At 45.6% G+C, this 26418-nt stretch overlaps 1 protein-coding gene across 1 annotated transcript in view; it reads left to right on the top strand.

Moving 5' to 3' along the window:
• Window positions 1-5251: 5251 nt before the first annotated feature.
• Window positions 5252-26418, top strand: part of ACER2 (alkaline ceramidase 2) — a 31370-nt gene continuing 10203 nt past the window's right edge. The window contains exons 1-4 of the mRNA XM_032636402.1: window positions 5252-5441; window positions 12953-13067; window positions 13944-14085; window positions 21539-21676. Coding sequence (XP_032492293.1) covers window positions 5334-5441; window positions 12953-13067; window positions 13944-14085; window positions 21539-21676 — 503 coding nt within the window. The 5' untranslated portion in view covers window positions 5252-5333. The remainder of the gene's footprint in view (window positions 5442-12952; window positions 13068-13943; window positions 14086-21538; window positions 21677-26418) is intronic.

Below are 26418 nucleotides of genomic sequence, written 5' to 3' on the forward strand. Positions count from 1 at the left end.
ATTACCAGTAGTTTTTTTTTGTTTTGTTTTGTTTGTTTGTTTTTGTGGTACTGTGGGTCTCTCACTGTTGTGGCCTCTCCCGTTGCGGAGCACAGGCTCCGGACGCGCAGGCTCAGCGGCCATGGCTCACGGGCCCAGCCGCTCCGGCGGCATGTGGGATCTTCCCAGACCGGGGCACGAACCCGTGTCCCCTGCATCGGCAGGCGGGCTCTCAACCACTGCGCCACCAGGGAAGCCTATCAGTAGTTTCTCACGTCTATTTTATTCTTCAGCCATCAAGGTTTCCGTCCTAAAGACCTACTCTTTTCACATCATCTATTAGTCGTTTCATTCAGCTTCTTCTTCTGCCACGTTTCCAGCTGAAACATAGTATTGAAGTTTCCTGAATTATTACGCTTTCTCAGACCTCCATCCTTCTGCACATACTATTCGTTCTAACGAATTCACCTCCGCCCCACTCGGTGCTCTGCCTGGTAAAATCTTATTCACCTTGTACATCTCAGTCTGGAGGCTGTCTCCCCTGATGAGCCCCCCTTGGCTCTCAGTGCAGACTTGGGCCCCCTACCGCTCTGCTTCCCCGTTCTGTGTCCGCACCTCCTTTTCAGCAATTGTCGTGTTGTATTCTAATGGTTTGTGTGCTTCTACTAGACTAAGCTCAACCAGGGCAAGAACGATATTTTTGTCTTCTATTACCCAGCACTTAATATAGAGCCTGGCACAAAGCAGGTGCTCCAAATTGCTGCTACACTGTTGCAAGCTACAGTTATTGAACAAAGGAACAGCTTCTCTATCCAAAAGCAGAGGTCAAAACACATATTAACAGCTTCCACGCACTTCAGGCAATGGGCAAAGCCTCAGACTTCCTATCAGAATCAACATACACCCAGTCCTAACATTGTTTGTGGTTTTCCAGCACAGATTAGAGAAAGGAGAGAGGCACTTCTAAAGAGAGGCCTAGCGACAACTGCAGAAAGTGGCCTCTGACGGCTGTCAGTAAACAACCAGAGAGCACCCACGGCAGCAAAGGTGGCTGCTTTCTTGGAGTGGGTGCACTAGTGTTTCCCTGGCAAGGTCCTGCTTCCTGCAGCCCTCCCCCATAATTCTGAGCCTGGAGACTTCTTAGATTAAGAAAAAAAAAAATAATAATAATAATCCAGGGCTTCCCTGGTGGTGCAGTGGTTGAGAATCTGCCTGCCAAGGCAGGGGACACGGGTTCGAGCCCTGGTCTGGGAAGATCCCACATGCCACGGAGCAACTAGGCCCGTGAGCCACAACTACTGAGCCTGCGCGTCTGGAGCCTGTGCTCTGCAACAAGAGAGGCCGCGACAGTGAGAGGCCCGCGCACCGCGATGAAGAGTGGCCCCCGCTCGCCGCAACTAGTGAAAGCCCTCACACAGAAACGAAGAGCCAACGCAGCCAAAAATAAATAAATAAAATTAAAAACAACCAACCCCCCCAAAAAAACTATAAAAAAAAAATCCTTGGTGACTTTTTTTGTTTCCCTCCTAGCTGGAGAAGGGGGCCAGACTCTGGGCCCCAGTTTCCTGGTGACGAGCCTGATGAAAGGATGACTTCCTTCGTTGGGTTCCTCTTTTCTTCTTCTTTTTCTTGGTAGCAGCAGCAGTCTTGGCTTGGATTTGGTTTTCCAGGAAAGCAAAGTGTATAGTCCAGAGTGAATTTTTGCTCCACCACACATTGGCTAAAATGGTGATTCTCGTACATGAGAGTGGGTCAGAATCACCTGGAGGGCTTGTTGGATTCCAACCTCAGAGTTTCTGATTCAATAGGTCTGGGGTATGGACCTAGAATTTTGCATTTCTAACAAGTTCCTAGGTGGTGTTGATGCTGCCAGTCTGGGGACCATACCTTGAGATCAGTCACTGGCCTAAACAATAAGCCTAAAGCATGACCAGTGATGAAAAACTCTGGCCAAACAGAAAAATGCAGAAAATTTCATCTTTGATCACGCACTTCTTGCTTCATTTACACAAGTGTTTGCTTTTCTTTCTTTTTTTTTTTTTTGGTTTCTACTTGTGGGACCAGTTGAACTGGATATTTATTATCAGATATTTACTTAGACCAAAAAAAAAAAAACTATAAATTCTGTAAAAATAGAAGATGCTGGCATCCTGACTTCCCTGCAAGGGCAGTTCTCCAAAACTGCTCTCTCCTAGATCTCTATCACTGACTCATCTTTAGATCAAAAGCACCAGAAGCAAAGTCATCGTCAGAACTCAACAGCACCTTGTTCTCTGCTGTCACCACCCCCCCCCTCCGCATCCTTACCCCAACTCTCCCCAAGCTCTTTTTACTCCAGATATCAGATTTTGTATTAAACCATTAATGGTAGTTGCTAAGGCAACATACTCTTAATATAAGTCCATTTCAAAATTAACATCATGGGGCACCCCTGGTGACACAGGGGTTAAGAATCCGCCTGCCAGTGTAGGAGACATGGGTTCGAGCCCTGGTCCGGGAGGATCCCACATGCCGCGGAGCAACTAAGCCTGTGCATCACAACTACTGAGCCTGCGCTCTAGAGCCTGCGAGCCACAACTACTGAGCCTGTGTGCCACAACTACTGAAGCCCACGCACCTAGAGCCCGTGATCCACAACAAGAGAAGCCACTGCAATGAGAAGTCCGCGCACCACAACGAAGAGTAGCCCCTGCTCGCTGCAACTAGAGAAAGCCCACGCGCAGCAATGAAGACCCGATGCAGCCAAAAATAAATAAATAAATTTATAAAAAAATTAACATCATGACCTATCATTAGGTAATTGACTAAGGTTATATTCATTGAAAAAATGTTAGCAATGTAGAGAGTGGATGAAAACATCAGAAAACTGTTAAAACGCTTCCAAGAAAATCAACACAGGCATATTTGGAGTAATGTAACTTGCATCCTTCGTGCTGCTCACCAATGGTTTTTGGCTTGAGCACCGTCTCTCTGTTCAGTTTTAATTAGACAGAACCCAAGGGGTCAGCTTTGATTTTGAAACAGAACTGTCACCGACAATAAAAGTTCCCGTGTAGGAGGAAAACTCCCTAGCATTCTCTTAGCAGGACTTGGAGAGAAGAATGAATAATATCCAGCAAATTCCAAATTTCATTGATGTTAAAACTCACACTGTTCTGCATTGTAACATTTCTGAATTTCAGGTTCATCTTACAATGAATGGCATTTTATAGTCATGGTTGGTCGGGTGACAACTGAGATGTTTTGTCACTGCCTGAACACACACAAACTCAGTGGTTATTCCTGGTGGGAAGACTTGGCAACTGTAATCTCCATGTTTCCGTCAACAAGTTGTATAAAGACCATCTGGAAAAGAAACATGCTGCCTGTTGTCTGAAAACCTTCTGTAGATGCCTTCAGGTAAGATCAAGAATGTGCCAGCATTGGGGCTTCCCTGGTAGATAATGTCATAGTGTTAATAGGAAATGAGCTTTGACCTGAAAGGGATCTCACACTCTGAGAGCCACTGGCATATGAAATGATGGTGTGTTTTACACCATCAGAATTAATGAATATGAACACATTTCCACCTAAAATATTAGAAGGAGTAAAACCTTAACATGGAGAACTATTGTTGGGCAGTTGGTGTAGCATTGTGAGACACTGAGAAATTAACTGATGTACTTTTCTTTTGTGTCTGTGGGAAATGTTTTCTTCCTCCCACTTCAGCGGCCAGCTCACACTGGGTATCCTGCAGATCTGGGTAATTCTGACCTTAAGAGAAGGTGACTGGGTTCTGAATTTCAGGACACAGTAGAACTGGCTGTTTAGGAAGAGGACACGATAGGAGTTGGGACGAAGTTGAAAGGAGGAGTGTGGTCTGGCTCTGGGCGGAGAAAGCTGGATTTCCTGAAGACTAGGAGAGGAGTGGGCCTTGTAGTTTCTGCCAGTGATGGAGAGCTGGAAAGACAAGTGAGTGTCTGTGCAGGTACCTGTGGAAGAAGGACACTGGGGGCATAAGGCATTGGAACACCAGCCAGGGTCCAAGGGGACTGTCAAGCCAGAGAGAGGTCAGCCTCTGGGGGAGGTTCTGGCCTTCCGGGTACCATGACGGCTGGAGCAAAGAGATCCTACTGACAGTCACCTGACCAGGGCCTATTCTGCCACTGCCATCTTGACATGGAATCCTAGAACTGCCCAAGGAAGAAGGACCAGAGCTATGACCAAAACCAAAATGACAGTTTTCTCTTTCTTCAGGAATCGCTGGAACCAGATTAGCTTTGGTCTAGAAACTACAGAATAGTTACAGCAGCAAAAGCAAAGCAGTGATGAGCAGATCTGAGATCATCCTGAATTTGATTTCTCGCGCTGACACTTACTAGCTGGAATGGCATTGCTGATAGAACCCACTTCGCAGGATCCCCTCTGGGAGCACTAAATGAGTGACACACTCGGAAGCTCTTCAAACAGCGCCTGGCACAGAGTAAGTGCAACATACCTGTCATCATCTCTTGTACCTGGGATGTTCTGGAGGTGTCATACCAGCCACACTGCATCTTTTGGGGACTGGGATAGCTGAAGTTTGACCCTATGTGTAAACGAAGACTACCTTCTAACACTGGAGTCCACGGGACCGAGGGCAGGAAGGTATTCAAAACTGCAGAAGCGCTCTACCCAGGTGTGGGTGGCAGAGGCTGTATGGGAGAGTCCTCGGCTCCACTGCAGACTCCAAGGTCTTCCTGCCTTAGCCCAACGCACCAAGCAAGCCGGAGGGGCTGAGGGCTTTTCTCGGCCGTGAGTGCAGGCGTGCCACGTGCACTCAGACATGTTCTCCGACATGCAGGCAAGTCCGAGCAAAGGCTGCCACGATTTCGTAGGGGCCGGGTCCTCCTGGGTTTCTTAATTTCTGGGTTTTCAAATTTTTGTCAGGGCGGGCTCTGGCGCTCTTTGCGCAACTGGGGTAGGGGGCGCCTGCAAGTCTGAGCCGCAAGGTGGGCGGGGGCAGGCCCGTCGAGGCCTTTGCCACCTGCTGGCAACAGACGCGTCCAGGGGTAGGGGAGGAGGAGACAGTTCCCCTCCCCAACCCCACTCTCCCCTCCCCCGCGCATCCCGCCTCCGGCGGGGGGCGAGGCCGGAGCTCAAGGTCCCGCGGGCTCCCCCAGGGGGCGGAGCCGAGGGAGGGATTTGCGAGCCAGTCACGTCCTACGCTGCAGAGCGGAGCCGCGAGAGGCCGGCCCAGGAGGCGCCACATCCGGCGGCTGCCCCGTGGTGCATAAAGCCGACGCCGCTGCTGCCACCACCGCAGTTGGTGTCCAGCGGCAGCTCTGGCCTCTTCTCGGCTGCGGGAGCCGTTTCTCCAATGCCCCAGAGCGGCCATGAGCTCCCCGCACTGGTGGGACCAGCTGCGGGCTGGCAGCTCGGAGGTGGACTGGTGCGAGGACAACTACACCATCGTGCCTGCCATCGCCGAGTTCTACAACACGGTGCGGAGTGCGGGAGTGGGGATGGCAGCCGGGCTCGCGGGAGGGGGCTGTCCCCAAGCGCCGCGGCGCCTGGAGCCTGGACCTGGGTCTGTGTGTGCCTCTGGGGCATTTTCGCTCCAGGGCCAGAGTCGACCCACGCCCCCTCCCCTGCGCTCCTTCCAGTTCTCCATCTGTCCTCCTCTCCTGTCCCTATCGCCGACATCTGGGCTCATCCTCCTCTAAGTCATTTCTTTCTGATGGCTCTATTGTCTTGTTTGGTCCTCACCTGTCCCGAAGCCAGTGCTCCGTGTCAGCCCATACTTCCAGTTTGGGTCATTGGGGGCGGTGAACCCGCCAGGACTACTCCCTTCGTCCCTTAGGATCTCTGTGGCGTGACGCACTTGGGTCGCATTGTGCGTTTTTGCCCTGAGCACCTGCTTTAGGAGTCCGGGGAAACGGGGAAACGGGGAGACCTCCCGGCAGGTCTCTGGGGCGGGGCCCACTCCGAAGGTTGGCCCCGCCCCAAGCGTACACCAAAAATAGGTCGAGTTCCTTTGGGCCAGAATTAAGTTAATTGCTTCGAGTTCTTATTTCCTTGGCTTTAGTACAGAGTTTCACACCAGCCCCAAGTTCAGCTCCCCCAGGCCTGTGCATTCTTCAGTTATTAAGCCTGGGAAGTGAAAGGGAAATTTGGGAGGGATCGTGTGCGTGTTTTATGGACTTGCCTAGGTCTCTAGATGTGGGCAAGACGAAACTCCCCCACTGCAGAATCCTGTGTGCTTTTAGTCTTTGTGGGAGAGAAAGCCTGCAGTTGGGAAGGAAATGCCTCTTCTTTTTGCTATGCCCATGCCTCAGGATTCTGGTACCAAAATGTGAGACTTTGCATGGTCATTTCTGTGGCTTTTCATTTCACTGCCCTAACATGGAAAACAGGAACTCCCGGTTTAAAAGTCGCTGTGAATTTGAGATTGCTCTTTAGGATTTCTCCCTTAGATTTGCTGGAGAGAATGTCCTTGGCGTGAGTCAAATACTTCTTGCCTGGAAGGATCTCCCATGAACTAGTCCCTCTTTTATTCATTGATGAGAAAACTGAGCTCTCCAGAGGGGAGCTGCTCTGCGTACATTTCTGGCATGGCTGGGGCCACAATCCAGAGCCTGCACTCTCCCTCCCCTCTTTGTTGAAATCCACTGCTGCCCTCCCAGCAAACGTTCCTCCTTTTTTTATGACCGGATTAATTCCTCAAGGAAACCTGGCCCTCTGCTGCCCCTAGACGCTGTGACAGGTGCAGTCAGTGGAGGTGGCCATCCTTCACCTATTGTACAACCTGTTTCAGAGCGTGCTATCAGGTGTGGACAGGTGCCTTCAGAGGATGAACTGGAGCAGGGCTGGGTGCTTTCAACGGCAGTAACTCAGTTTCTCCACTTGTAAGTGGAGAGTACTACTAAGGATTTCACCAGAGTTAATGAAGAAATGACAGCTTGGGGACAGGTTCTCACACACCCAGTAAAGTAATTATCTGTGGAGTCTGAGGCCAGCAGAGTCAGGCCTGGTTATTTGGCCAAAAATGTTAGTGTATAGCTGCTCTGGGTCTGCCTTGAAAAGCCCCAGAGTGCTGGATGAGGGGAAGACCTTATTTTGTCTTAACTTTTAATCTAGCCCCATTGGAGCTGTTTCGTAGTGAGTGCCAAAGTCTTTTTTAGAAATCAGCTGTTGATCTTTAGTTGCAGTGTCTGTGGCTGATTAGCTCTGTTGGTCTGCCTGGCAAACCTAATTCTCTGGAATACTTGTAAACCGCAGAATTTGCTTTAGCAAAGTGGAGAGATTGAGGGTCTCAGAGAAGTAGTTGGCCATCAAACTTTGTAGAGTGTCGATCCAAAGAGTTTACCAAAAAAACGCTTCCTCCTCTTCTTCTCACATCCTAGTTACCTTCTGTTCCTCATCATAGGACAAACCCATGCTTGTCTTACGCCTGTATTAAGGAAGACATCGAGCTATTGGTGACAAACATCTCAAATCCTCATAGCAAGGCAGCAGGCCTAATTATCCACTTTACAAGAAAATAATAATCATCACTCATTTAGAGAAAAAATTTGAAGGAATAAAGATGTAAAATTAGGAGAAGACTGGGAGGGAGATCTAGAACCTTCTTAATGGAGCTTGGCAGTAGCACATCACTACTGCAACTTTAGTTACTCCTGGCTACCACTAGTTGTTCGCTATGTGTTGAAGCTCTGCTGGGTACTCTAGTCACCCTCAGCAGTGGGTGCTATTTATTACATCCGTTTTGTAAAGGGGGAAACTGGGGTCTAGCTAGATTTTGCAACTTGCTAAGGTCAAGAAAATGGCAGAACTAGAGTCAGAACTTGGACGTTCTAACTTGGATCCTGCTAAAATACTGCTCTTGAAGAGGCACATGCCGTTGTAGCTGTTTTAGATTTATTTATGTAGCATGGTACAGGTGTTTATTGTTCAGTCATTCTTTAACTTAAAACTCCTGCATTGGGACCATTTGATCTCTAGGCTAATCGTGGTGTTTGATATGGGGAAAAAAAGTTTTGTTTAAAGTAGTTTTTTTTTTTTTTTTTTTTTGGCTGTGCCATGTGGCATGCGGGATTTTGGTTCCCCAACCAGGGATTGAACCTGGGCCCCCTGCAATGGAAGTGCAGTCTTAACCACTGGACCACCAGGGAAGTCCCTTAAAGTAGTTTTTTGAAATTGTTTATTATAAATGTTTTATTATAAAAAAAAAGTAAATACAAGTTTTATTGAATTGAGTTCCTTTTTATGTTTTAAGGTTTTTTTTTTTGTTGTTGTTGTTGTTGTTTTTTTCTTTAGCGGTACGCGGGCCTCTCACTGTTGTGGCCTCTCCCGTTGCGGAGCACAGGCTCCGGACACGCAGGCTCAGCGGCCATGGCTCACGGGCCCAGCCGCTCTGCGGCATGTGGGATCCTCCCGGACCGGGGCACGAACCCGTGTCCCCTGCATCGGCAGGCAGACTCTCAACCACTGCGCCACCAGGGAAGCCTATGTTTTAAGTTTTAAGGCTCAGTCACACTAAAGAGAAAGATTCCCGACCTAGCAGCTTTGGAGAAAAGGGGGTATGCCTTTTAATCACCGAGCTTGGCCTTTGGGAATTCTCTTGGGGACTCGGGGACAGAAGGAAATCAACTGGTGCTGGAAAAAAGTCTTGAAGCAAAATATATGCCTAAAATCAGTCCATGATCTGTCACCTCTCCTAATCAGCTCTGCCCCCAATCGTCAAGATAAGTAGAGTTCTCTTTATATGCCAAAGCCCACATCCCACTATCTGTAGGGCAGAGTTATCCATCAGTCAATCTATCAGTCTGTCCCTCCATCCATCCACCCACCCATTTGCTGGGCAACTGTGTGCCTGTCACAGAGACCAGACCTGCAAACAGTCATCTGGATGGTGAGGACCATAGGAGGGGTATGTACAAGTCACTGAGGTGTTATTAGTACTCTGCTGGGGGTTGGTGTTCTGTGGAGGTGGAGTAGGGGATTTTGCAGGAAGGCTTCTGAGTCGGGTGACCAACTTGTCCTGGTTTGTCTGGGACTTGCCCAATTTTAAAACTGAAAGTCCCGTGTCCTGGAAACCCTCCTCAGTGCCAGGCATACCAGGATAGTTGGTCATTCCAGAGGCAGAAAGGGAGCAATGGAATGGATAGTTAGGAATCTGCATACGATTAAGATACATAGTCTACTCGGCCAGGGTAATGCCCCTAGCTGTTCATGAACTTGCTGTTCAGAAAAACTTACCGCCTGTTGCTTTGTCAGTATTTACCCTCTGTCTGGGAAAGTGCAGAATCACATGGGTCAGGATGAGATTGCAGTGTGTTCCTGAGATTATTTTGGTACAAATGGCTGATAGGAATTCATAGAATGAGGAACTTTCTAAGGAAATAATAAATTTTAAAATTGTGGTTTCCTTTTAATTAAAAAAAAAAAAATCTGTTCTGCAGGCATTGAACAAACCAATTCTCCGAAGGATAATCCAACAATAGGCTTTAAAAAATACCCCTTGGCTGAACTATTCAACTTTAGTGAGCCACACAACTTTGAGGGGAAGTTTCATTTCTCAGTAGACATGGAGCCATTGAATCTGTCTTTCAACAAATAAATCTGTCTTTTACCAATGACTTGTTTGCTTTTCCGTATTTCTTTACGAGTTCCTTCCTCTTTTTGTCTAGGGGAGCGTCTCCCTCTAATTTGGTCTTTTCCTTTTCATAGATTGATGTCTTCTTTTTTTCTTTAATTGAAAAAAAAAAGTTTTGGCTGTACCATGCAGCATGCAGGATCTTAGTTCCCTGACCAGGGATCACACTCGCCCCCTCTGCACTGGAAGGGCGAAGTCTTAACCACTGGACCGCCAGGGAAGTCGCCATTGATTGATGTCTTTAAAAAGCATGGTGGGACTTCCCTGGTGGCGCAGTGGTTGAGAGTCCGCCTGCCGATGCAGGGGACACGGGTTCGTGCCCCGGTCCGGGAAGATCCCACATGCCGCGGAGCGGCTGGGCCCGTGAGCCATGGCCGCTGAGCCTGAGCGTCCGGAGCCTGTGCTCCGCAACGGGAGAGGCCACAACAGTGAGAGGCCCGTTTACCGCAAAAAAAAAAAAAAAAAAGCATGGTGGAGACCAGCAGACACTGGTAGATGGGCTGTGCAGAAGCAATAATGTGATTTCAGTGTTATTTGGGATTGTTAAAATGGTGCTTCTAAATTGAACTCCCTAATATGGGCATTAAAAATATTTGAGCTAGGGGCTTCCCTGGTGGCGCAGTGGTTGGGAGTCCGCCTGCCGATGCAGGGGACGCGGGTTCGTGTCCCGGTCCGGGAGGATCCTGCATGCCGCGGAGCGGCTGGGCCCGTGAGCCATGGCCGCTGGGCCTGCGCGTCCGGAGCCTGTGCTCCGCGATGGGGGAGGCCACAGCAGTGAGAGGCCCGCGTACCGCAAAAAAAAAAAAAAAAAAAAAAAATATTTGAGCTATTATAATTTTACTGCAGGTGTAATAAACGACCTCATGTTTTTGTGACTAGTGTGTAAATACATTTAAAGGTTATTATTGTGTACATTGCTAGTGGTAACATAGGTTGAAAAAGCCTTTTAAGGAGGAGTTTGGCCATAGATAGTTGCACCTGGCTGAAGCAAAGGAGATTGAGAGAACTTGAGGCAATAAACATATACAGTTGGCCCTCTGTATCCATGGTTCTGTATCTGTGGATTCAATCAATTGTGGATTGAAAATATTTGAAAAAACAAATTCCAGAAAGTTCCAGAAAGCAAAAGTTGAATTGCTGTACATTGGCAACTATTTACATAGCATTTACATTGTATTTACAGCTTAAAAATTTTTTTTGTTTATTTTTATTTATTTTTATTTGGTTGCGCCAGGTCTTAGTTGCAGCAGGTGGGCTCCTTAGTTGCGGCAGGTGGGCTCCTTAGTTGCGGCTCGCCAGCTCCTTAGTTGTTGCATGCATGTGGGATCTAGTTCCCTAACCAGGGATCAAACCCAGGCCCCTTGCATTGAAAGCGTGGAGTCTTAACCACTGCACCACCAGGGAAGTCCCTGTATTTACAACTATTTACATAGCGTTTACACTATTAAGTATTATACATAATCTAGAGATGATTTAAAGTATACAGGAGGATGTGTGTATGTTATATGCAAATATTATGCCATTTTATATAAAGAGACCTGAGCATCCAGGTGAGTTTGGTATCTGAGGGGGTCCTGGAGCCAATGCCCCACAGATACCGAGGGATGGCTGTACTGGGGTAAAAAGCTGTGTTATATTTATTCCCTGGCATTGTAGGTGAGGCTGCAAATTAGTGTGTCTCCCACTGGGGAATGGCTCAATAAACTGCTTCTGTCTGCAGCACTTACAGCAAGTGTGATAAAGCTCTGTGAGCTAAGATGAAAAAGTTTGCAAGGCATGTTGTCGAATGAGGAGAGGAAGTTGCAGAAAGATGATGCTGTAATCTATGATATATATATGTATTTGCATAAATGCAAAGAAATTGAAGACTGTGAATCTGAGAAGAGGGGATATCTCCAGGGAGGAGGATAGAAAGGAAGACTTTAGTTTTGTAATGTATTCTTTTTCTTACACGGAGAACACATTCATGGACGTGAAAGGAGAAAGTTACTTATAGCATAACAATTACATTTTTCTCCCTCTTCTCCCCTGTCACCTCCTTTTATTCCTCCTACTTCTGTGTTTAACAAAAAGGAGAGCTGTGTTTAAATCACATAAAGGTCATAGGTGCACAGTGTGTGATGCAGTTCAGAATTTTTGGATGCCCATTGAGGCATGAAGCCAAGGAGGTCAGAATGTGGTTGGGTGGGTTGGAGGCAAAAAAACATCAGCTTGGGGCAGTGGAAGGAGTGACTGGATGCTGGCCCCAGCTCTGTGGGTGACTGCCTCTCTGACTTTGGCCAGCCTGGGAGCCTTTCTGGGCCCTTAATTATATCCCCTTGTAAAGCAAATGATCTTTAAGATCTCTCATTTTAACTCTTAAAGATCTCTGATTCTTTAAATGATTCCAAGGAAAGTTAAAGCCTGTGATAATATGTAGACCCTTGTCCTGATTCTTCCTTCTCTGCTTCTTAGTAAATAAATGAGAGTCGGCTATATTTCCAAGTCTGGAGACTGCATACCACCTGGGACAGCTGAGGCCATTTATCCAGACTCTTGCCCAGGGTCACCAGTAGCTCAGAGGGCTCCTAGTGGGGGAAAGAGGAAAAGGTCCCCACCAGAATGGGCCAACTAGAACAAGGTACCCCCTTCTCCAGAAGGATGCAGCCCCACGAGGGATTTCAGTCTTGAACTTTAACCAAAGGCAGCAGCCTTGCTCCTATCGCACCCCTGACCAAAGGTCTTGTCCTCTCTTTATTTCTCTCCCACTCTGTCCTTCTCCCCTTTCTAAAGACTGTGTCATTCCCATTCCCTCTTGTTCCCAGATGGTGACAGAGGCATGCGTTAGCTACTGTTGTTGCCAATTCCTACCTGTACTACACCTCAAGTTCTGGAGTTTGCGATGCATTTTGTTTAGTTTTGATTTCTTTGGTCTGGACACGGGTTCGAGCCCTGGTGCGGGAAGATCGCGCATGCCGTGGAGCAACTAAGCCTGTGCGCCAGAACTACTGAGCCTGGGCGCCTAGAGCCCGTGCTCTGCAACAGGAGAAGCTGCCACAATGAGAAGCCCGCGCACCGCAAAGAAGAGTAGCCCCCGCTTGCGGCAACTAGAGAAAGCCCGTGCACAGCAGCGAAGACCCAACACACCCAAAAAAAAAAAAAAAAAAAAAAAAGAAAGAGGCAGGAAGGAGCCCCCTAAAGTGTTATTAAAGAAGTTGTGAGTTTTCCTGGTTGTGCTTTTTTTTTTTTTTTTTGGTTAAAAAAAGATGTATGGCCACATTCATCTCCATTTGCAAAGGACATACTAGGAACAAGCTGCTTTACTTTTTGCCCTTTTACTTAATATTCATCTTTTCGCTTTACATTTTCTCCCCCCAGATCAGCAACGTCTTGTTTTTCATTTTACCGCCCATCTGCATGTGCTTGTTTCGTCAATATGCAACATGCTTCAACAGTGGCATCTACTTAATATGGACTCTGTTAGTTGTAGTGGGTAAGTGGATTTGTTTGCGAGCATGGGCTGAAAGGGAGGAAATGGAATTCTGCACACTCCCTGACCCCTTTGAACATTATGTTTTGTAAACCAAAGTCATTCTGACGTCTTAGCAAACTTTTATGTTGTTTGCTAGATGCCAAAAGGAGGACTCTTTTGGGCTTGATAACAGGGTTGACCGTAGTTATCACAATTGCGTTTGAGAATTCATTTATGTAATAGCTATGGGTGTTGTGCCAGCGCAGTTTTCTGTGAACTTCTGAAGAAAGACATTTGAAACAATTGAAGTCTGATGAAACTGTGGTTTCTAATGGACTAAAATAAAAAAAAGAAAACAAATGAAGGATCAAATGTTTGATCCTTCATTATTCTGGGAAATACTTGTATAATTTTCATTTCCTTCCACAGGCAGATTGGGAATTCTTAACTGTGAGAGAATGTTGACTTTTATTTACTGCCTGTTCCCATGAACAGGTGGATGAAGACAGAGTGTGTTTGTGCAGTTATTAAAGATCTGTGTGAGGGAGGGAGATGCAAGAGGGAAGAGATATGGGAACATATGTATATGTATAACTGATTCACTTTGTTATAAAGCAGAAACTAACACACCATTGTAAAGCAATTATACTCCAATAAAGATGTTAAAAAAAAAAAAAGATCTGATGTGCTGGTGTTTGGGCCCTTCTTCAAATCTTCTTTCTAGACTTGAAGTCTGCATGCCTAGGTGGTGTGAGTTTCTTCCTTCAGTTTCTTTTCTCAGAGAGATAGAGTGACCTGATCATTGCTGTTTGTGAAAGGGCTATCCTTAAGCAGTGTATTGAATTTGTGAGTCTGTTCTTCTATGTGACCTTTTTTATTGGTTGTAATTGATTCTAGGAATTGGATCCGTCTACTTCCATGCAACCCTTAGTTTCCTGGGTCAGATGCTTGATGAACTTGCAATCCTTTGGGTTCTGATGTGTGCTCTGGCCATGTGGTTCCCCAGAAGGTATCTACCAAAGATCTTTCGGAATGACAGGTAAGCTTGTACTAAATTTTTGCATTTACTACTAGGTGTGGTACCCAATATAACGATGTATTGGCTTGGCCAAAAAGTTCGTTCGGGTTTTTCCATCTTATGGAAAAACCCGAACGAGCTTTTTGGCCAACCTAGTATATATCAAGAAAAATCACGCACATACACAAAAAGGGCTTCCCTGGTGGTGCAGTGGTTAAGAATCCACCTGCCAATGCAGGGGACACAAGCTTGAGCCCTGGTCCGGGCAGATCCCACACGCCATGGAGCAACTAAGCCCGTGTGCCACAACTACTGAGCCCGTGCTCTAGAGCCCGCAAGCCACAACTACGGAAGCCTGCGCGCCCAGAGCCATGCTCCGCAACAAGAGAAGCCACCGCAATGAGAAGCCCGTGCACCGCAACGAAGAGTAGTCCCTGCTCACCGCAGCTAAAAGCCTGCACACAGCAACGAAGACCCAGCACAGCCAAAAATAAAATAAATTAGAAAAAAAAAAGAAAAATCACACCCTATTGAGTCTAAGCTAGTGATGAGCTTATCATATACTTATTTAATATCCACTGATTGTACTGTCAGACCAAAACCAAACTGCCGGATAAAAAAGGTGATTTTAATATGTTGGGGAAGAAGTTACCTGACAGTAGGGACAAAAAGTCAATATCCCCCTTACTGGTACTAGCAAAACTAGAAGGATTTTCAGGGGAGGAGAAAAGACTGAATGGTAGTTCAAAGACCTTTGATTTCCTGCTATAATATTTCCTGAGTCCCACCCAACTCCACTGGTTTTAAATGTTTACAGTAGAATCCACACTGAGGAACTGGTTCTTGGAGCTATAGATAATATTCAAATTGTGTCAGTATTGCTTCTGATGAGAGCTACACACACACACACACACACACACACACACACACACCCCTTTAAGCTGGAAATCCAGTATTTCAGGAAGGGATGCATTTTAATATCCATTGTGTTATTCCTTTTTTTTTTTTTTTTGCTGTACGCGGGCCTCTCACTGTTGTGGCCTCTCCCGTTGTGGAGCACAGGCTCCGGATGCGCAGGCCCAGTGGCCATGGCTTACGGGCCCAGCCGCTCCGCGGCACGTGGGATCCTCCCGGACCCCTGCATCGGCAGGCGGACTCTCAACCACTGCGCCACCAGGGAAGCCCCATTGTGTTATTCTTATATGGTTATTTATCAAGTAAATATTTTTTGGACTTACTATTTACCATGAACTATTTACTGTGAAGTTTTCTAGGCGCTAGGACATAACAGCAACGTCTCTGCCCTTGATGAGCTTACACTGAAGTTGGAGAGATTATGAATCAACAAACAAACACATAAATAATATTATGTTAGGGTGTGAGAGTGCTATGATGAAAAATGAAGCTGGTAAGGGGGTAGTGGTGACTTGGGGTGCTGGTTTAGAGTTTGGTCAGAGAAGGTCTTTCTGAGGCACTCTTGTTAATATCTGAAGTAACAGAAGAGAGCGTCATAAAGATGAGAAATTCTCCCAGAACTCATTACTCATATGTTTCTCTGTACACACTGTTTAGTTAAAATATATATATATAGAGATAGATAGATAGATAAACAATCCAAAAATATGGATTCAATCAAGCAAGCGGTGTGTGCCCAGGGAAGAGCTATACCAGGAAAATAAAAGAGTTCATTACAGTTTTCCTGGTAATGGGAGGAGAATAGGAGCAATGCAGCTATTAGAGACGCAGGCTGTTCTGTATGGATAGAGGTGGAGGAGTGTCAATGAAACGTGCTGGCTGCAAAAAGCACCTTGTAGAACCTGTGTGTGTAACACCCTAATTTTAGAATGAATGAAGCCTCTTTTTTTGAAGCCTCTTTTTGAGTATATGTCTTTGTATATGCATAAACATGCCTGAGAGCATGAGGACAGCAGCTACTACCATTGGCTATTCTTAGGAATTGGGGTGGAGAGAGAACTTTTACTTTTACCTTTAATCCGTACTGTTTTACAATTTTTTTTTTTAAAAAGAGCACATGTTAATTTTTAATCCTAAAAAATGCATTATTAAATGAGGTAGGGAGAAAACATACTTTATTTATTTATTTATTTGCCACACCACATGGCTTGCAGAATCTTAGTTCCCTGACCAGGGATTGAACCTGGGCCCCAGCAGTGAAAGCGCTGAGTCCTAACCACTGGACCGCCAGGGAATCCCAAGAAAACATACTTTAAATGGATTAGCTGTACAGTCTTCATCCTGGGCAGCAGGATTTGAATTAAATAGTATTATCTCTAAATAACCATTGAGCAGATAGAAGTATCCTCAAGAGGTTACTTATCAAAAAAAGAGAGAGAGAGAGCAGCTGTTTACAAGTAGAAGCGAAAAGGAGGGTGTTCCTGGTCTTAGATGAAATATGTTCTCCATCGTGCTGAGACCTTCTCCAGAATAGAAACCGGAAATAGCCTAAGCCAACCTGCTGTGTTTCAGTTGTGTGTCTTGTTTCCTTGTTCAGCTTCAGGAGGATGACTGGGGGGTAATCGGAAAGCCTTGGGAGGTAGGGCAGGGGTGAGGGCAGGGGTGGAGGTAGATGCCACTCGGGCAGGGGCACAAAGTGGCTTGGCCGGTGGGGACTTTTTGCCTCTGCCTGAGAGACACACCCCTTACCTTTTGGCCTTTTCTATGGTCTCAGAAGGTGCCCACCAGTCACCTCCATGCTTTCCCTGAGCACACGTGCATTAGGTTGAGAGCTGAGGAACCGTTTTGATCTTAGATCTGATTGTTCAAGTCCTGGGATCTGAGTGAGAAGCTGACGAAATGGGAATAAGGGTTTTGTTTGTTTGTGGTGCTCTGGAGGCCTGGGTTTGAAATTCCACTGGACAGTTTTTAATGTGTTCATAATAGAGAATCTTTTTCTTTTCTTGTCTCTTGGTGGGTGCAGGAGAAAAGAAAATGGGGCAATGCTGTAGTAATGAAAACTTACCGACTTTAATAATGAAACACATTTTGAGGCAGGGACGTCTCTGACCACCCGGGACTCTTCCATCCCCAGCACTCTGCAGCCTTTCTCTGCTGAAGATGTGAACTCTCTGCCTTCAGTTTGGGGAGAGTCCTTTGGAGGCACTGAGCACCCTATATGTCTATATCCTTGGCTTTGGAGACCCACCTGGGTTTGGTTGCTAGCTTCCCTGCTTACAAACTGTATAACTTGTCTTGACTCTTCAACTTTCTGTTTCCTCATCTGTAGAGTTAGGTGACTCATGTTGTTCACCTCAGGGTTCTTGTGAGAAGATCCTGCAGAGCACTCTGTAGAGTACTAAGGACATGGTCAGTGCTTCAAGTTAGCTTTCGTTATTACCAATGGCACGTGGAAATTTCTGCCCAGCATTTCTGAGATATGCATACCAATTGAAGGAGAGAATGAACAGTGCTAATTTTAAAGAGCAAAGAAAGAAAAGGTGCATGTTATAGCTCACTGTAAATCAGGATTTCAGCTCTATTTGTTGGCCTTCAATTTGCCAGTGGTGGGGAGAGCAAGAAGGCCAGAAGCCCAAACCCCTCTGCGTGGGCTTCACCACCCATGATGCGGGGACAGGTGGCAGCTCTACAGTGGAATGGCAGGCCAGACCAAAGATTTCGGGTCAAAACCAGGAATTCTGGAGACTGGGGAGTGTGTGTTTTAACTGCCTGAACTTACACAATAGTTAACATTTGTCTCCCCTCAGCCCCCCACCCCCTTTTTTTTTTCAGTGATCTATACTTTGCTGGAATGTTTCTAAAAACCTATTAGGAGTGGTTCCAGTGTGAGATTTCTAGAGAAGAGAGGAGAGAATGTGTTGGCTAAGTGACTTTGGATCAGACAAATACGGATTTCAATAACAATCCAGTTTGTTTTTTTTTTAAGCTCTGATGCCTCATTTTGCTCATCTGTAACGTGCAGATAGTAAAAGAATCTACATTAGGGGTTAGAAATATACGGGAAAATCATATCAAGTGTATAATACAGTGTCTCTTACAGAGTAAAGACTAAATGCTAGAAGTTTTTATGAATGGCTAATACAGGTAAGAGTTTTGAAGATAAAGATATCTAGAACAGCAGGGAAATTATCAAAGTTCATATGTAAATGGAAGTAATTGGTGGGATTTTTTAAAAAAGGGCTGTCTTTCATCTTGCCTGGAATGTCTGAAGAATTGTCAGGATATACACTCAGCTGTTGATGGTTATTAATAATTTGGGGCTTCCCTGGTGGTGCAGTGGTTGAGAGTCCGCCTGCTGATGCAGGGGACGCGGGTTCGTGCCCTGGTCCGGGAAGATCCCACATGCCGCGGAGCGGCTGGGCCCGTGAGCCATGGCCGCTGAGCCTGCGCGTCCAGAGCCTGTGCTCCGCAACGGGAGAGGCCACAACAGTGAGAGGCCTGCGTACCGCAAAAAAAAAAAAAAATGGACATTTTTGTTTTGAGAAAAAGACCTTTTGTAGGCTAATTGTATCCATTTTCTAAAGAATTTATCTTGGTTTTTATGATGATGTGTCTACAGAATGTAGGGTCAGCCCTCACTTTACGATCCAGTTCATTTTTTGAATCCTGAATAGCAAGGTTTCCCTGTCCTGCTCTCTCTCTGCCTGGATAACCTGGGGCCTCCATCTCAGACTCTCTGGGCTGTATCAGTTCCTTAGAAAATGACGGGGGTGGACCTTCCAGGACCAAATGCTGGCGTCCTGTGAGTATCAGGGGCTTGTTCTAAATAGGTTATATTTTAGTCTTAAAGGGGAGTTTAAAGCAGTGGATCTTACCCAGGGACATTTCTATCCCATGCAGGCCATCTGGGAAGTTTAAGGACATGTTTTTGGTGGCCCCAGTGATGGGAGGTTTTATCATCCATAAATTCCATTTCACTTCAGAAGAGTAAAGGGGGCATTACCAAACATTTGATATAAAAAAGGAGCTCAGGGCCTGATAGGGCTGAAAACCATTGCTTTAAAGGGTAGCTAATGATAAGAACAGTAACGGCATTATTATAGTAACATTGTGATGATGGTATTTGGTTGCTAGATTTTGGTTTGGGGAATACAGGAAGAAGGGGTGCTAAGGGTTCCCTGACCTCGTGTTCAGTTTGAGCCCATAATGGGCTGGAAAGTTGAAAACAGGAACAGGGGCCACAGTAAGGGTTGTTTAGAAAACACCCGATGGGGACCCCTTGCTTCCCAGTTATTTCTAGCTCTCTCTGTCCCCAGGGCCTCTGGTGACTGTGGGGTCGGCTGGTGACCTCTGTTGACTTCTGCTGGTTGCAGAATCGTGCATTCACACGATGTCCTCATTGGTTAAGCTGCGTTCCAGAAGTGCATTCCTCCACACCCTCTGGGGAGTGGTAGGGAAGTGTCTGCCCACGTTCCCCTTAGAAAAAGCATGCTTCGTCAAGCTTGTGGCCTTTGAACTCTTCGGCAGAACTATATAGAGCCTTTGCTGATTGCTTTTCCCTGCGTGTGATATTATCAACAATGATGTTATGTAAAATAACATTTCTTCTCAAAGGATGGTCATGATAACAGAAATAATGGATTTTATTAGCACACACCATGTACCAGGCTCTGTATTGAGTGCTTTAATGCTTGTATGAACACCATGGGGCCAGTGTCTTGATTTCCATACGGAACACCTGAAGCCTGGGGAGTTTTAGTGACTTGCCAAAGACCCCAGCACTGCTAAGTGATGGAGGCAGAATGTGAACATAGTGGGTCTCACGTTGCTCTCCGTGTCCTGTGCCTGAGTCCTAAACCATTGGATACAGAGAGATGATGCAATTTGGAAGTATCTGATTATGTGTTTATGCGGTCTAAAAGGCAAAAAAGCCTTGACGTGTCACAGAACCTCAAACCCAGTAACAGAGTTACCGTGGGTCCCCAAGGGCCATGCGCATGCTTGGGGCTGGGGCCTGTCACGCTGCCGTCCTCAGGCTGAGTCGCAGACTTTTATCCGGTAGCTGAAGGATGCCGGCAAGGCCAGGAAAAGAACATGGTTTTTCTGAGGATTTGCTGTCTGGATCCTTTCCCATATACATATATTTTCCCTCTGGTTGAATTTCAGGGCTGCAATTCCTGTTCATTCCAGTCAGAATGTTGGCAGCTTGATCAATGATTTCCTGTGCCTTGATGATAAGTGGTGTTCCTTTTTAAGAGATCCATTTGTTTTTTTTGTTTGTTTGTTTTTCCGGTACGTGGGCCTCTCACTGTTGTGGCCTCTCCCGTTGCGGAGCACAGGCTCTGGATGCGCAGGCTCAGCGGCCATGGCTCACGGGCCCAGCCGCTCCGCGGCATGTGGGATCTTCCCAGACCGGGGCACGAACCCATGTCCCCTGCATCGGCAGGCGGACTCTCAACCACTGCGCCACCAGGGAAGCCCTGATCCATTTGTATTTTGAAGGTTTCAATGCACTTTGATTTCTTTATAATGGAATTTCATTCAGATTAGCTTCCTAACTGTGACCCTTTCCAGGACTCTTGGCCAAAATAAATTGTGCTAATGATGAATAACAGAAACTTCAGGAAAATCATGTGCCCCTAAATTTCAGTCATGGCTATGGCCTTTGAGATCATCTAGTCCAGACTAGACAGGAAATTTGTAGATAAGGAAACGGAGTCCCAGGGAGGGAAGAAGGAGCATGGCCAGGGTCACGTCGCCACTTCTAGATCTTGCTACCGAAAGCACCTTCACTGAAGGGTGTAAGGATGGTATGGATTATTTTTCTAAGATTTGTCATGTCGAAAACCTAACACAAAATTCCAATGCATACTAGACTGGATTGTCAGTAAATATAGACACTAGAATTTTAGACTTTTGTGTGCTAGGGCATACACATAGGGCATTTTTTTCTTTTAATCTAGGAAGTTTTATGGTTTGTAAATGGTCTCTGTTTTTCTGATAAAGGTCATACATGTTCACCTTGTAGAACAGGGGTTGGCAGACTATGTTCTTCGGCCAGATGGGCCCCTTGCCTGTTTTTGCAAATCAAGTTTTTTTGGTGCATAGCCACGCCCATTTGCTTACTTGCTGTCCACAGTGGCAGAGTTGAGTAGCTGAGGCAGAGACCCTGTGACCTGCAAAACCTAAAATATTTACTGTCTGACCCTTTACAGAGAGAGTTTGCCCAATCATGCTGTAAAACATCTGAAAAAAACATACAGAGAAATGCCACTAAAAAAAAATTCAAGTATTCATATCTCACTCTTAGGGATTTAGGTTGATTTTAATTTTACCATTTTCATGGCTAAATATTTTGAAAATTCCTTATTGTTTCCTGAGGATAAATTCCTAGCATAACTGAGCCAGTGCACGAGAATGGTTTTTTAGGTTCCTGGTACTCAGTGCGGAATGTCTTTTGAGCTTGCATTCCCATCAGCAGTGCCCGTACTTTGCCAGCATTCAACAAACCAACACGACCTCCTTTGCTAATGGATTTGGTTTGCTTTCACCCATGTAGGGGCAGGTTCAAGGCGGTGGTCTGTGTCCTGTCTGCAGTTACAACGTGCCTGGCGTTTGTCAAGCCTGCCATCAACAACATCTCTCTGATGACCCTGGGGGTTCCTTGCACGGCGCTGCTCGTTGCTGAGCTAAGGAGGTGGGTGCGGGTCTTCCTGCCTGGCCCTGAGGCTGTCCCTGGGGTAGGAGCAAACCAGCTCCTGGTTCTTTTACTGCCCTTGAATGTGGAAGAGGAGTTACCCCTCACAAAGAGTAGTTCCTGACTTTTGGATTAACATCAAGTTGCCTGGTTTGGTTCAAAACGTTAATGATCTCATTTTCAGAAAGAGGGGAGCAGTGTATGCAATGCCTCCCAATGGTTCGAAACTAGCTTAGGACCTGGTGAGTGCCTAGACGAAGCTGCCCAGAGTTAATTCTGTAGAAAGGAGAATAGATGTGCTCATGTGACAAGAATAAGGAGGAAAGCAAAGTCCTAGAGAGGCTATCACATTTACATACAGAAGGAAAAAGAAATGAATGTCTATATACAAAGCAGCACTGCTACTTTCTCTGAGGCTTAGTTTCTTACAGTCTATCAGGTAAAGCCTTTGCTGTTTGCATAAGCATTTTCTTGTGGGAAGTTGTATGTGCAGAGTTCAGGTTGATATCCAGAAACATTTTAGTTTAGCTCTTGTACGTTTATGACTGTCTTATTCAGCCCCAATTAAAACACAACTCGACCACTGCCCTTATTGTAATACTCTTTGAAAATGCTCCTTTTTCTCTGCACTCACTTGTAGACATCCATTTTAATTCATGACTCATGGTCATGGACATAGATGCTCTTAATTGAAGTCTTATATTTATCTACCTTAGTGAGAGTTTCTCTGTGTAATGTGTTGTAAGCTTTCTCTCAGTCTTTGTTTTGAGTGGAGACATGTATATATTTCCTTCCATTGCTTTGCCTCTGTGTGTTGTTTTGATTATCAGCAATACCAGGCAGGGACAGAGGTGGTTGAAGAAGTATTTAAACTTGCTGGCTGGCAGTGGAAAGACTCTGCCCTGTCTTGTCTTGTTTTGTCTTGTCGGCTTTGAGTAGCCTTCACGGACCTGGGAAGTAAGAGACCCATTTCAGAACACTAACATCTTAAAACTCTTTGGAAAACAATTATTGGGTTGGCCAAAAGTTTCATTCGTTTTTTTCCATAAGATGGCTCTAGTAGTCCTTAGTTGTCTTTAACTTCATTCAAAACAATTTTGTTAGACTGTATGTGACAGCTGTCATATCAGCGTGCATTTAAAAAAACCACTTATCGGGACTTCCCTGGTGGCGCAGTGGTTAAGAATCCACCTGCCAATGCGGAGGATGCGGGTTTGAGCCCTGGTCCAGGAAGATCCCACATGCTGCGGAGCAGCTAAGCCCGTGCGCCACAACTACTGACGCTGTGTGCCACAACTGCTGAGCCTGCGCTCTAGAGCCTGTGAGCCACAACTACTGAAGCCCGTGCGCCTAGATCCCATGCTCTGCAACAAGAGAAGCCACCGCGATGAGAAGCCCATGCACTGCAACGAAGAGTAGTCCCCGCATGCCATAACTAGAGAAAGCCTGTGCACAGCAGCCAAGACCCAATGCAGCCAAAAATAAATTTAAAAAAAGACTTATTAAAATTGGTGAATTTTTGTGGCCATTTTAATATTGAAGATGGAAGAAAAAAAAGTAACATTTTTGGCTGACTATGCTTTATTATTTCAAGAAAGGTAAAAATGCAACCAAAATGCAAGAAAAGATTTGTGCGGTGTATGGAGAAGGTGCTGTGACTGATTGAACATGTTAAAAGGGTTTGTGAAGTTTCGTTCTGGAGATTTCTCGCTGGATGGTGCTCCCCGGTCGGGTACACCAGGTGAAGTTGATAGTGATCAAATCGAGACGTTAATTGAGAACAGTCAACGTTATACCATGAGGGAGACAGCTGACATACTCAAAATATCCGAATCAAGCGTTGAAAATCATTTGCACCAGCTTGGTTATGTTCATGGCTTTGATGTTTGGGTTCCATGTAAGTTAAGCGAGAAAAACCTTCTTGACCGTATTTCTGCATGCGATTCTCTGCTTAATCGTAATGAAAACCTTCCATTTTTAAAACAATTGTGACGGGCAGTGAACAGTGGATGCTGTACAATAATGTGGAATGGAAGAGATCGTGGGGCAAGCGAAATGAGCCACGACCAACCACACCTTCATCCAAAGAAGGTGATGTTGTGTATATGGTGGGATTGGAAGGGAGTCCCGTATTATGAGCTCCTTCTGGAAAACCAAACGATTAATTCCAACAGATACTGCTCCCAGTTAGACTAACTGAAAGCAGCACTCGGCGAAAAGCATCCGGAATTAGTCAACGGAAAACGCATAATCTTCCATCAGGATAACGCAAGACCGCGTGTTTCTTTGATGACCAGGCAAAAACTGTTACAGCTTGTCTGGGAAGTTCTGATTCATCCATCGTATTCACCAGACGTTGCACCTTCGGATTTCCATTTATTTCGGTCTTCACAAACTTCTCCTAACAGAAGAATTTTCATTTCCCTGGAAGACTGTAAAAGGCATCCGGAACAGTTCTTTGCTCAAAAAGATTAAAAGTTTTGGCTGAGTAATATTCCATTGTATATATATGCCACATCGTCTTTATCCATTCCTCTGTCGATGGGCACTTAGGTTGCTTCCATGTACTGGCTATTGTAAATAGAGCTGCAGTGAACATTGTGGTACATGACTCTTTTTGAATTATGGTTTTCTCAGGGTATATGCCCAGTAGTGGGATTGCTGGGTCACATGGTAGTTCTAATTTTAGTTTTGTGAGGAACCTCCATACTGTTCTCCATAGTGGCTCTATCAATTTACATTCCCACCAAGAGTGCAAGAGTGTTCCCTTTTCTCCACACCCTCTCCAGCATTTATTGTTTGTAGACTTTTTGATGATGGCCATTCTGACTGCTGTCAGGTGATACCACACTGTAGTTCTGATTTGCATTTTTTTTTATAATTAGTGATGTTGAACATCTTTTCATGTGCTTTTTGGCCATCTGTATGTTTTCTTTGGAGAAATGTCTATTTAAATTTCCATTTATTTTGGTCTTTACAAAATTCTCTTACTGGAAAAAATTTCAATTCCCTGGAAGCCTATAAAAGGCACCCGGAACAGGTGCTCAAAAAGATAACACATTTTGCAAAAGTGGAATTATGAAGTTGCCTGAAAAATGGCAGAAGGTAGTGGAACAAAAGGATGAATATGTTCAATAAAGTTCTTGGTGAACATGAAAAGTGTGTCTTTTATTTTTACTTAAAAACTGAAGGCATTTTTTGGCCAACCCGATAAATTGCCGATAAAGACATCTGGATGGATTTGTGGCAGTCAGTCCAGTGATGCTGCCTGCTGTTAGGCCTGAAGTCAATAGAATGTTCTGCTCTTCCCTATGTTTCTTGAGAATTCATTGCAATCTTGTTGTCATTTTAACTCCTGAGTCTAATCATCTGTTTTAGTCTATAATTTTGTTAAAAAATAGCTAAGGAAAGGGCAACTTTTAAATTCATATTACCTAAACAAGAGCAAATGAAAGACAAGTGGTTAGGGCAGATGATTTTAAGGTTTAAATTCTGCTTCACAACTGTGATCTTTAAGCAGGGAAACATATCTTTCTTTAATATTCCAACCTTTGCAAGTAACTACAGAGGAAATAATTTCTGTTCCATACTTAAAATCTTGGCCCCGAAAAAGCTAGTCCTCACTACTGCTAATTGGTCTTCATCACGACATTAGCAGATTGCCACATCATGGGAAGTATCCCCGCTTCCACCTAGGGTCAGCCTTTCTGCCCTTTGATAATTCCCTCTTCTCCTATGCTCAGTTTACCCCTGTAAGTTGTCTACTGTGTCATTCCTCCCTCTCCAAAGGACCCATCCCATTAGCCTGCAGCCGTGTTTGAGTCTCCCCCGTCTTCTCTAACACCCAAACCTGGACTCAGTCACATCTGTCTCCAGCCATCACCCTTTCTCTCCCCTGTCTGTCGCAGCCACACTTATTTAAAAGTTGTCTCCAGGGAATTCCCTGGCCGGTCCAGTGGTTAGCAGTCGGAGCTTTCACGGCTGTGGCCCGGGTTCAATCCCTGGTCGAGGAACTAAGATCCTGTAAGCCATGTGGCGTGGCCACACACACACACACACACACACACACACACATAAATAAATAAAAGTTGTCTCCATCCATCACCTCTCATTTAGTCTTCAAGCCACTCCAGTCTGGCTTCTGTCCCCACTTCAGTACCCAAACCCTCTTGGTTGTTCATCCAGTAGTCATTTTTCTGTCCTCCTGAATCTCAGCTCTCTGCACAATTCACCCCCTCATCCTTGGAACATTCTTTCCCATGATTCCTATGACACCACGCCCTCCTGAGTTTCTACCAACTCTGCGACAGGTCCTCTCAAGCCCCTCTTCTAAGCTCCTTTTCTATGCACCTGTCCATGTAGGGACCCCATAAGGTACACCCTCACCTCTCTGCTTTTCTCCCACTGTATTTCCCCCTACAACCTCTCGTCTACTCCATGGCTTTAATTCCTGTACGTATGCAAATGGCTCTAACCCAGTCCTTCCTTCTACTCCACCACTGTGTATCTAGCTGCCTGCCTGACCTCTCCAACTCCACGTGTCACAGGCATCTCAAATCCAACTTATCCAAACCCAGATTCCTGATCTCCCTTTCCAGTTCTGGCTCTCTTAATATTTCCAGCCTCAGTAAATTAGAGCACCATTTACCCATTTGCTCAAGCCGGAGGTCTGGCTTCCTCTTCCTTCCCCAGTCATCTCATCTGATCATCATTACTTTTCTATTGGTTGGCATCACAATTAG

This window comes from Phocoena sinus, chromosome 6 (assembly GCF_008692025.1).
Source record: "Phocoena sinus isolate mPhoSin1 chromosome 6, mPhoSin1.pri, whole genome shotgun sequence".
Classification (NCBI taxonomy): Eukaryota; Metazoa; Chordata; class Mammalia; order Artiodactyla; family Phocoenidae; genus Phocoena; species Phocoena sinus.